Genomic DNA, 11,949 nt, shown 5'->3' with positions numbered 1-11,949 from the left:
ATTTTTTACTAAAAGTAAAAAAAAAAATTTCAATCATATCCAGTAAACAAAAAAATTTAAAAGCTAAATTTAAAACTATGTTTTAAATAGTGACAAGTTTGATTTACTTATTTAAAGGTAATATCTGAAATTTAAAAAAAACCAAAAGTTAATTTGTATTTTTATATTATTTGAAATTAAATTATTTAGTAAAATGTCATGAAAAAATATTTCAATATTTATTTATTAAGTATTAATTTTTTTTGTAGCAAAATTATAAAAAATAATTTAGTATATTATTTTTGCATGCNGTTTATGCATCTTCTCCAACTCTTTAGTAATGACGTTGAAGATGAAAAGTCTCTGTCCACGTTATTTCGTATCTTGGTCTTTAAAAATCTTTAAATACTTCTCATTGAAGAAGGACACCGTTCGCCACCTCTGTTCACACTTCACACTAAGTTTAGATTTTTTTTGATCCGTTACCTTTCTAAATGCCAAGAAAATCGTAATTTTTGGTAATTTAATTGCTTTGACGTACAACATAATTAATTAAAGAAAATTTTTTTTCAAAATTTAATCGATTAGAGGTATAACACAATTGATTGAATTTTGTATAGCAATATAAATTTTTTCAAAATTCAATTTATTGAAATTGTTACCGATTGAATTGCACTATAAAACATAAGTTTTTTTCAATTAATGCAAAATACATTGCTCTAAAAAATAGTAGAAAATTAAAAAGATTCTATGTCATTTTCCAATCAATGCAAAATATATTACTCTCAAAAATAGTAGAAAATTAAAAAGATTCTATGTCAGGATTAAAAAATATCAATTTATGTCACAAACATCTAAAGAATGAAAATAATATTAATATATGCAAATATGTAAACAGAATGAAAAAAAATATTTTTTTATAAAAGAATATATAAAAAAACTTTAATCACGTACAAATTTTAATCGATTGTATTATCATACCAATCGATTGAATAAAAAAATACTCTTGTTGTTTTGTGAAATTTAATTCATTGTATAACAATTTTAATTAATTGAATTGTGAAAAAACCCATATTGCCGTGCGCGAAATTCAATCGATTGTGTTGTAGGTCATCGATGGAATGATCAAGAAAAAAACCCTTAATTCACATTACTAAAATATTTATGAAGGTCACGATTAATGAAAAATCTATTTTGTTGTTGTTTTTGTTTCTAATGATTAATAAATATAAGAGTAAAGACCCAATCCAGTCTTTGTCCATTTTTATGAAGGACAAAGCGATCTTTGTCCAAAAAAAAAGAGCACTTCGACCTTTAACCTTTTTATTTTGGGATAATACGGTCCCTCTGTTAAAAAATTCATTAAATAATAATAAAAATTAGTTTTGTGGGGATTTTATTTGTATTTTGTGGGGGGTTTTAAGTCCCCACAAAAATTTTTTCAACAATATAACTAATTATTATCACTACTACCATTATCTTTTTCATCCTCATTATTATCACTCCTACCTCTATTATTTTTATTGTGTAACCATACTTTATCATCATCATTATCTCCTCTATCGTCATCATCACTAATACTAATATTATCAACATTAAAGTTCTCTTTTTTCATTTCTTATTGGATGTTATTTTTTTTCTTTTAAAAGGTATTGTACTATAATTACTTTTTTAATGTGGCATCACTTTTATCAATGGTTTTTCTTCACTTAACCACCATTGATGAAGAAATTTTTTAAAAACAAAGTTATTAATAGTTTGTGGAGGTTTAAAACTCCCCACAAAATACAAATAAAACCCCACATTTTATTATTCATGTTTTTTCTTCTGTGATTATAAAGTTCTTACTAATATATAGATCAAAAGTATAAGATTCTTACCAATATATAAACAAAGAGTACATTAAGAGTACGCTCATTATAAAATAATATCCTAATAAATTACATTTATTTTTTTTCTAATCTTATTTGACATTTTTCTAATTTTGTTCTCTAATTATGATATTCTAATAACATTGACCCTGAAAATATAGTTTCATTATAATTGGAGCATTTCTTTTATAACTATGTTAAGAATGAAAATAAAAGATTCACCGTTTTAGGCAAATAATTTCTTTTATTTTTATTCTCATTTTGAAAGAGTACAGTTTCTTTCTTTGCATTTTCTATGTAGGATCATTATTAGTCTTTCTCCCTCTGTTCAAGACACGTTGACCCTGAAAATATAGTTTTATTATGATTGGAGTCTTTCTTTTATCTTTCTCTTTCTCTATTCAAGATGCATGAAGAGCTAAAGAAGAAGATGCCGTGTTTGTTCTATCTAAAAGAAAAAATATTTTAAAAATTGTGTTTGGTTGGTTCACTTTCCACCTGAAAATAGAGATGGTTATCAACAAATCCAAGATATTTTTGGTAGAAAAAATTTACAGAAAATGATAAAAAGGATAAGAGATGCTAATAAGACAGATGTCATTTTTTCTCTTCTATATAAAAAGTTGATATGTAGAACAAATACCATATTAAGAGGGCACTTTTTGAATACAAAAAGGAGTATAAACCATGAAATAATGCAGACAATGATACAATTGAGCAGTTCTGTCTCAACTCTAGACTTTAGTAGGACAAGTCACTGATGATGATACGAAGGATAAAGAGCTGAAAAGATGTGACCTAATGAGAATGCCTGATGCTACATATTAGAATATCATAATTAGGGAGCAAAATCAGAAAAATATCAAAGAGGATTAAAAAAAATTAATATAATTTATTATGATATTATTCTATAACGAGCGTACTCTTAGTATATTCTTGGTCTGTATATTAGTAAGAATCTTGTAATCACAGAGGAAAAAACATGAATAATAAAAATAATACTTTTCTAAATAATTCTTCGTTTTTTTTCTAAAATTTTGTACCATGGTAATATGGTATCAGAGCAGAGTTAGGTTCTAGGGACTCAAAATTCTGACGAATTGACATTACAAATTGCAAATATGCTACGCAATAGTTTTGGCATGCGATCATCACAAACCAATTCTGACAATTTGTCAATTGGTTTCAAACTAAACGGATATAATTATCCACTATGGGCAACTCTGATGAAAAAAGCAAATTGGTGAAAGAAGAAAGAAGAAACACACCAAAAAAACTGCTCTAAGATTATGTGTTACCGAAAAAACAATTCCAAGTCATCGAGAAATTAGAGTAAGGGAGCCGCCGCTGTGAGCATCACAGAGGTCGCCAACAGCGGTGGCGGGGCCAGAAGAGAGAAGCAAGTCACGATGGCAAGGCAGCAGCGGCGGTAAGGGCAAGGACTACTGAACTCCTTGGTTGTCCAGCCCAGACGGCGACTCAATATAAAGGAGAGACCCAAAATCAGAATCCAATTAAAAAGATAAATGAATGAATTTTCGATTGTGGGGCTACCGATACTATGACTCATGACCTCCATAATTTTAACAGCTTGACTATACCATCAAAAGCCCATATTGAAACAGCTAGTGGAGAATTAATTGATGTTAAAGAAGGAGACTCCATTACTTTTTCAAAAAAATTGAAATAAAAAAATTGTCTCTATATCCCTGCGCTATCATCAAAATTATTGTCTGTTAGTCAAGTAACAAAGGAACTAAATTGTGTAGTACTCATGTACTCTACGTTTTGTCTTTTACGGGACATTCTTACGAAGGAGATCATTGGGCGTGGTACTGAGTGAGAAGGCCTTTACTACATTGATGAAGTAGCACACCAGGGTCATGCCATGCTTGCTCACGGAACGGTTACTAGGCAACTTTGGTTATGGCACAGGCGTCTCGGACATTCTTCATTTGGGTACCTCAATTTTCTATTTCCTATATTGAACCCCTTAAATGTGAAACTTGTATTCGTGCAAAAAATCACAGAGTTTCTTTTCCTCCAACCAACACTAGAGTCTATTCCAGTTTTTCTCTAATACACTCTGATGTGTGGGGCCCAGTCCCTATTTCCCATAATAATTTTTAATATTTTGTGTTATTTGTGGACGATTTCTCTCGCATGACTTGGGTATATTTTTTAAAACACAAATCTGAAGTACCTGATAAGTTCTTTGCTTTCTACCAAATGATTCAAACTCAATTCAACAAGAAAATCCAAGTACTTCACTCAGATAATGGTAGGAAATTTATAAAACAATCAATGCGCGATTTTTTTTATGAAAAATAGTCTTATCCATCAAACTTCCTGCCCAAATACACCCCAACAAAATGGTGTGGCTGAGCGGCGAAATCGTAAGTTACTTGAGATGACTCGAGCAATGCTTTTTGATGCACAAGTTCCAAAAACTTTTTGGCCTGAAGTTATAGCGACCTCTGCCTACTTACTAAATCGCCTACCTACCCAAGTTCTCCACCACAAAACACCCTTACAAGTGTTGGCTACTCATACTGCAATCTCGCCTATTCTAACCTTACCACCTCGAGTATTTGGATGTTCCGTCTTTGTCCATATTCCCAAAGTCAATAGAACCAAACTTGATCCTTGTGCAGAAAAATGTGTTTTCATTGGGTATGCTACACACCAAAAGGGGTATAGGTGCTACAATTCAATCATTCGTCGTATTCATGTGAGCATGGATTGTGATTTTTTAGAATCCGAATTTTACTTCAGCTGCCAACATGGCATTAAGGGGGAGAACAATAATGAACCACCAAGTTGGCTAAATAACCTTTGTTGCCCAGAAACTATTCAAACAGAGTAAGTAGATGAACCCATCGAGCATACTTCACTCAACATAGAAAACAACTCGGTACATACAACCAGTGAGATTCCTTTTGAAAATGTCAGACAAGAGGTAAGTAATTGTCAATCTGACAATTTAATCCCTGTTTTTAATGAGACCACTAACAATAACAGTATAGCACTGGAACATGAAGAACCAGAGCCCAATACCTTTATTCTTCCTCCAAGAAGAAACAGAGCGATGCCTCCTGATCGGTACTCACCAGAACATGTTCCCCGTAACTCAAGATACCCGATAAGAGTGGCTAGAGAAGGAATAGCAGATGTTGCAAAGGCTTTTTCCACCAGACTCTTAACAGAAGACATTCCAAGAACTGTCCGAGAAGCCAATGAGAAAGCTGAATGGCGAAAAGCCATGAATACAGAAATAGAAGCTCTAGAGAAGAACAGAACTTGGGAGAAGTGTATGCTACCGACAGGAAAAAAGTCAGTCAGGTGCAAATGAGTTTTCACCATTAAACACAAGGCAGATGACACTATTGAACGGTACAAGGCAAGGTTGGTGGCCAAAGGTTATACACAGACCTATGGTATCGATTACACTGAAACTTTTTCACCGGTTACAAATATTAATACTATCAGGGTGTTGTTTTCAATAGCAGTAAATGAAGATTGGCCACTCCATCAATTTGACGTCAAGAATGCTTTCTTGCATGGAGAGTTAAAAAAAGAAGTGTACATGAAAGCTCCTCCAGATTTCTCAACAGGATTTAGAAAACATGAAGTTTGCCGGTTAAAGAAGGCTCTTTATGGGCTTAAATAATCTCCACGTGCCTGGTTTGGAAGATTTACATATGCCATGAAAAGGTATGGGTACAAGCAAAGTAACTCTGATCAATTATACCCTTTTTTTTTTGAAAAAACGGGGAGATTTAATCACTTGCCTAATAATCTACGTGGATGATATGATCATAACGGGAAGTGATGCTGAAGAAATTGAAAAATTGAGAAGAAACCTATTTACAGACTTTGAAATGAAGGATTTGGGAAGACTAAAATATTTCTTAGGAATAGAGGTTCTACGATCCAGCAAAGGAATCTTTATCTCCCAAAGAAAGTACATTTTGGACCTTTTGGCAGAAACATGAATGGTGGATTGTAAACCAATAGATATGCCCATGCAAGTTAATCACAAGTTGAAGATAGTAGAAGGTGCTAGCGACTAGTTGAAAAACTAATTTACTTATCACATACTCGGTCTTATGCTGTAAGAATAGTAAGTAAGTCAGTTTATGCTAAGCCACAAGAAGATCATATGGAAGCTGCCATGAGGATAGTTCGATATTTGAAGGGAGCTCCAGGAAGTGGAATCATTTTCAAAAGGAATGGCCATTTGAAGGTTGAGGCATACACTGACGCAGATTGGACGGGCAACCCAAATGATAGAAGATCAACAGCTAGTTACTTTACACTTGTTGGAGGCAACCTGCTAACTTGGAAAAAGCAAGAAGCAAAAAATTATAGTTTTTTCAAGCGCAGAGGCAGAATTTTGAGGGATCGTTAAAGGCATAACTGAAGTATTGTGGATAAGAAAATTGATGACTGAGATTGGGTTTCCACCACAATTGCCAAGCCTGTTGAAATGTGACAACAAAGCCGCAATCAGCATTTTAGAGAATCCCGTGCAACATGATAGAACAAAACATGTTGAAGTGGATCGACACTTTATCAAAGAAAAAATTGAGAATGACATTATTGAGCTTCCATTTGTGAGATCAGAAAATGAGCTGGCTGATATTCTTACTAAAGCAGTTTCAAGACAAGCCCTTGCTAAAGTTCTAACCAAGCTGAGTATTGGTGATCCCACTACTCACCTTGAGGGGAGTATTAGAATATCATAATTAGGGAACAAAATCAGAAAAATATCAAAGAGGGTTAAAAAAAATCAATATAATTTATTAGGATATTATTCTATAACGGGCATACTCTTGGTCTATATATTGGTAAGAACCTTGTAATCACAGAGTAAAAATATGAATAATAAAATTAATATTTTTTTTAAATAACTCTTCGTTTTTTTCTAAAATTCTTTGTACTATGGTAACACTACATATGCTGATGTCTATGATGATATACTTAACTAATTTTTCTGATGATATTCTTTAGGAAAGAAAAGTAAAAGAGGAGAGATTTGACCATTGACATTAGTTGTACAAAATATATCTTGGTATACTCCAACGTTTTTCCATTCTTTTGAATTTTTTTGGTCATTGCTGATGTGATTAGTTAGTTAAGTTTCAGTGTAAAAAATAGACAAGTAAGGTGGTTTAGGTGTATAACCGTATATAACCTTTGCCTAATGTGTAGTATATAAAGCTAACTGTGTTACTTTCTTTGTTACTACAGTATTGCTCTTATGCTAGAAAGCATAGATACATAGTAACTATGACATTTTTTCTGTTCTAACTTTTGTAATTTTTGTGTATAAGTCTTAGAAATGAAGTTTTGATTACAAATACAGCTTAAAGTTGGAAGCTTTACAACCTTTTAAGGATATCCACCAAAACATTTTGAAGGCATATCACTTACAAAAGAAATAGAATCAAAGGCTTTGTTTTTTTTTCTTTTTGGATTAAGCAATCATTTTTGTGCTTAAAGTTCTTTCTTTCAAACTTTAAAGTCATACATACATAGATCATAGATGATAGCCACTTAGTCAGCTCCTTCTGCATTGCTGATTCAGTAAGCTCTTACTCTTAATTTCATTTGAAATATAAAATTATTTTATATTATTATGTTTACATTTTTATGTTATCTTTTGTTTTCATGATAAAGACCATGTTAACAAGTGCGGTTTCTCATTATTGTTCTAGAAAATATTGAGAACTTTTTCTGTTCAAAAATCAATATTGGATTGGAGTGTTTTGTTTTTAAGATTTTAAAATGAATAAAATCTAAATGGGTCTTGTTATTTTACCAACGAAGATGAACTTTTGCTTTTGCCAACTCCTAACTAAAATACACATGCATACTTCATTCTTAAAAGTTTATGTTACCCTTTCTCTCTTCTTTCACACGCCTGTTTTCTTTCACTCCATCAATTTCACTTCTCTATCCTCAAATTTCAATCCTCGCCACCGAAGTCACTTCCTTTCAAATCATCATCCTCTTTCCACTCCATTACTCTTCTCTTCCTCATAGGTGTATGAACCTTAAGTCCCTTCGATGTTCACATTAATTAAAGTTACCACTACCATTTATTTTATTTGCCTTGTACGACTGATGGTGGTTCGTATATTGTAGACGAAGATAACGTTGTGACAGAAGATGGTGAATTTAGCGTCGAAATAGAATTTGGTTCTAGAGAGTCGGTGATATTTATAATCAAAAACTACATACTATTTTTGGAGGAGTTGATTACACTGTGTATAAGTCTGGGCCACAGATATTCTATGCAAAATACAAGGGCTATGGTACATGATGCGATTGGCTTATTCGAACTAGTTTGATTCGAGAAAAAACTTGTTGGGAGATCAAAAAATACAATGACAAATACACATGCACCATAGACACGATTTCACAAAATTATGTTAAATTATACTTAGACACAATTGCAAATGCTCTTAAATCGTTAGTTGAAACAGACCCGTCGATAAAGGTAAAGTCAATTATTGCATAATTTCAATCCTTACAAACCACTCACAACCAGTCCTACCCGTTGCGCGATAGATGCATGACAGCAAGTGGTCAGGCAGATCACACCATTGATTTCCTATTGTGTTTCTTCTCTTCTTTATGTCAGCTTCCACTTCTAGCTTCCCGCTAACCGTTGACATTTTTGTCAACTATAAAATCCTCTCCATCTCAATAAAAATCTGCATGCAATTACGGACGGTAAGCATTGAGTGATCCGTACGATTTACGAGTTGCCAAAAAAAAATTACAAGAATGAAAACAGTTTCAATCACGAATAATTATACATGAAGAATACATAGAAACACAAAGTGCACCGAAGGGAATACATAGGTATAGGGGTGTTCAAAACCGATCCGGACCGAACTAAACCGCAGAACCGAACCGAAAAAACCGAAAACCGAATTAACCGAAAACCGAACAAACCGAAAAAAACAATGTTTTGCTGTTTTTTTGCGGTTCGGTTCGGTTTTCGGTTCTTGACACTAAAACCCTAACCGAACCGAACCGAACCGGTTCTTTCCAAAACCCAAAAAAATAAATGTTGCCAAAGGTTTTCATCAAGACGCCGTCTGAACCACCTACTCACCCAGACCCAGCCACGGAGCCAGCCACCCAGTCACCCACTGAACCAAAAGCCACAGGGGACCCCTAGCAGACAGCATCGATCTCGCCACCTCCGACCTCGCCAGTCGCCACCTCCGACCTCGCCGCCTCCACCTAGCAGGGTTTCTGGGTTCTGTAGGGTCACCCACGATCAAGACAGCACCGATCTCGCCACCTCTGACCTCGCCAGTCGCCACCTCCGACCTCGCCAGTCGCCACCTCCGATCAAGTGCATATGGAGCCCGAGCCATCTATTCAGGTAAACTTTACTGATGTTTTGTTGGTTATTGATTTGAACTTCAGTTGCTGCTGCCTGCTTGCTGGTTTCTGTCCCCCAAATGTTTTGCTTGCTGATTTACTGGTTTAGGGTTTTGTTCAGTTTATTGCTTGTTTATTGATTTAAACTTCAGTAGGTTTTGTTCAGTTTATTGATTTAAACTTCTCACCGGGATCTCATCGGAAAATTCCTACCGAAAAAAAAAAACAAAAAAACAGTTCCCACCACCATTGCTAATTGCTATTGCTGTTTCAAGCAGAATTTGATAACAAACACTACGTTTCGTGTTTCCTTTCTCTCTAATTGAGTTCAACACAATGCCATTGAAAAGTCTTGAGAGTTAGTCTCAATCTCCAATGCTCCATGCTTATGCAGTTGCATTGCTCCTTCACTGCAACTAATGAAAGTTACATTGCCATTTGCCAACATAGCTTAGTGTTTCACGAGCACTGAAAATTTCATCTAGTGTTTTTATGGTTCCAAGGTGTTACCTGCATATGTGAATTTTATGATATGATAGGAGGTCAAAGATTTTTTTTTAATTAGCATTTCTTTTTTCTATGTTGTAAGATCCAAACTTTCCTCAGTATTGGTTTTGGTGTTTATTTTGGGAATTTATTATGCATCACTAAGTTATTATGCTGGTTTAGTTTATTATGATCCAAATTTATTATGCTTGTTTAGTCTTGTTTTGTTTATTGCTTGTTTAGTCTTGTTTTGTTTATTGCTTGTTTATTGATAGCTTATTGCTTGTTTATTGGTTTTTTATTGCTGGTTTTGTTTATTGCTTGTTTAGATTATAAGGATTTGTTCAGTTTTATTTATTGCAGGTTTATTGATAGCTTATTGCTTGTTTATTGGTTTTTTACTGCTGGTTTTGATTATTGTTTTGTTTATTGCTGGTTTATGTACTTGATTTATTGGCTTGTTTATTGCAGGTTTATTGATAGCTTATTGCTTGTTTATTGGTTTTTTACTGCTGGTTTTGATTATTGTTTTGTTTATTGCTGGTTTATTGCTTGCTGATTTATTGTTTTGTTTATTGCTGGTTTATTGATAGCTTATTGCTTGTTTATTGGTTTTTTACTGCTGGTTTTGATTATTGTTTTGTTTATTGCTGGTTTATGTACTTGATTTATTGTTTATTGGATTTTTATAGATATTTTATTTTTTTTTTAGTTTTTTTTTACTGGTTTTTTGTTTTGTGTTTTTTTAGTTAAATCTCAAAATATTCTTTGAACTTGTAATTGAGTTTTAATGTCGTTCCTCATTTTATAATTGATCAACATTTTTTCTTACTTAACAAAAGTGACTCACACTCCTCTCTAAGATATTTTTCAGTGACATGGACAAAAACCATGCTAAAAGCCACACAAACTTATTAACGTCGTGGTTTTCTTTTTAGTGCGCAAATATAACTGAAAATTTCATATCTCGTACAAAAATTAGTAATACGCCTCCTCTCCTCCCCCAACGATGATGACTCTACCATCACCAACTCAAAACCCAAGCTTAACTCCCCTCACTTTATCAACTTCCTCGGTTATGTGCAACGCATTCTCTACCACCGCTTTACCTCTTCGTTGCTCCTGACATCGTTGCAATCGGCGGTTGACGTCAAGCGATGCCTTACCTACCACAGAAGCTCCTCTCTTACTGTCTCCTTACCTGACCTCTTTCCCAAGTTCTCCTCTAAGATCGGCTCGGACAGCGTCAACAACAAGTGGACCACCATTTACTTTATTAAGATAATCTTCCAAGATTGCAAATGTGTGAAATTCTAGTATTTTTTTTCTAATTTCTTGTCCAATTTGTCCCTCTTCGATGATGCGGATTTAGACAAGGGTAATGGTTTTTCTTATTAAGTATAATAATAAAAAATGTTGGATTAACGGGTTCTATTGGTTTTAGAAGATTCCAAAAATAGGGTATAAGCTTGTCTTTGGAAAATTTGTCAATTTCCTTAGAAAAGAGAGTAAGGTTTTCGAAAAGATTTTGGTTAAAAATGTGTTATATACTTGTAAAGGATTGATAAAAAAATATGTTAAATTCAATGACGGTAGTGATAAAAATGGGCATGTATTATCATATTCCATTAGGGTATTCGGAACTACTAGAATTAAGGTACTTAGCTTTGTGAATTGGGAAGGTTGTTTTTCGAAGGTTACTAGGTATATTTCCTAGGATATGGATCGGTTTTAGACGGAAGACGTAAGTATTGTTGGGCAAGTTTTGATTGTTTACACTTTTTTCATATACGTCATCTCTCCATCTATGAATATTCGCCGAAAAATATTTTATGGATAATTGTTATTAAGTTTAGAAAAAAATTCGAAACTATTACAAAATTGTAAGTTTTGAGATTATTTTAATATTTAACCTTTTTTTTTCTGCAAAGTTCGATGAAAATGCAAGAACATTTATCACATGGAAGAAATAACAACAAGAGGCTCGAAATTAATGGGATTAGTTGTAACAATTAAGTTAGTGTGTATTTAGATTTGTATTTGTCAAACTGAAGTTTGAATGAAAATAATCTTATAGAAATGATTTTGAGTAGAAGTGAATTTGTGTCAACATGATTTATGTTTGGTAACTCTATACTAAAATTGATTTGATAAAATAAATATTGTTTGAATAATATTAGTTAAAATCACTCTTAAATAAATAATTACT

At 33.2% G+C, this 11,949-nt stretch overlaps 1 protein-coding gene across 1 annotated transcript in view; it reads left to right on the top strand.

Annotated features, from left to right (window-relative positions):
* The window catches only part of LOC107620386, a 6,715-nt gene continuing 1,061 nt past the window's right edge, over nt 6,296-11,949 (top strand). Inside the window, exons 1-3 of the mRNA XM_016322550.2 lie at nt 6,296-6,581; nt 8,001-8,068; nt 8,984-9,255. Of these exons, the coding sequence (XP_016178036.2) occupies nt 6,296-6,581; nt 8,001-8,068; nt 8,984-9,255 (626 nt within the window). The remainder of the gene's footprint in view (nt 6,582-8,000; nt 8,069-8,983; nt 9,256-11,949) is intronic.

Source organism: Arachis ipaensis, chromosome B10 (assembly GCF_000816755.2).
Source record: "Arachis ipaensis cultivar K30076 chromosome B10, Araip1.1, whole genome shotgun sequence".
Taxonomy (NCBI): Eukaryota; Viridiplantae; Streptophyta; class Magnoliopsida; order Fabales; family Fabaceae; genus Arachis; species Arachis ipaensis.
Note: the sequence above shows the minus strand (reverse complement) of the source record. Positions and strands in the feature narration are given on the sequence as shown.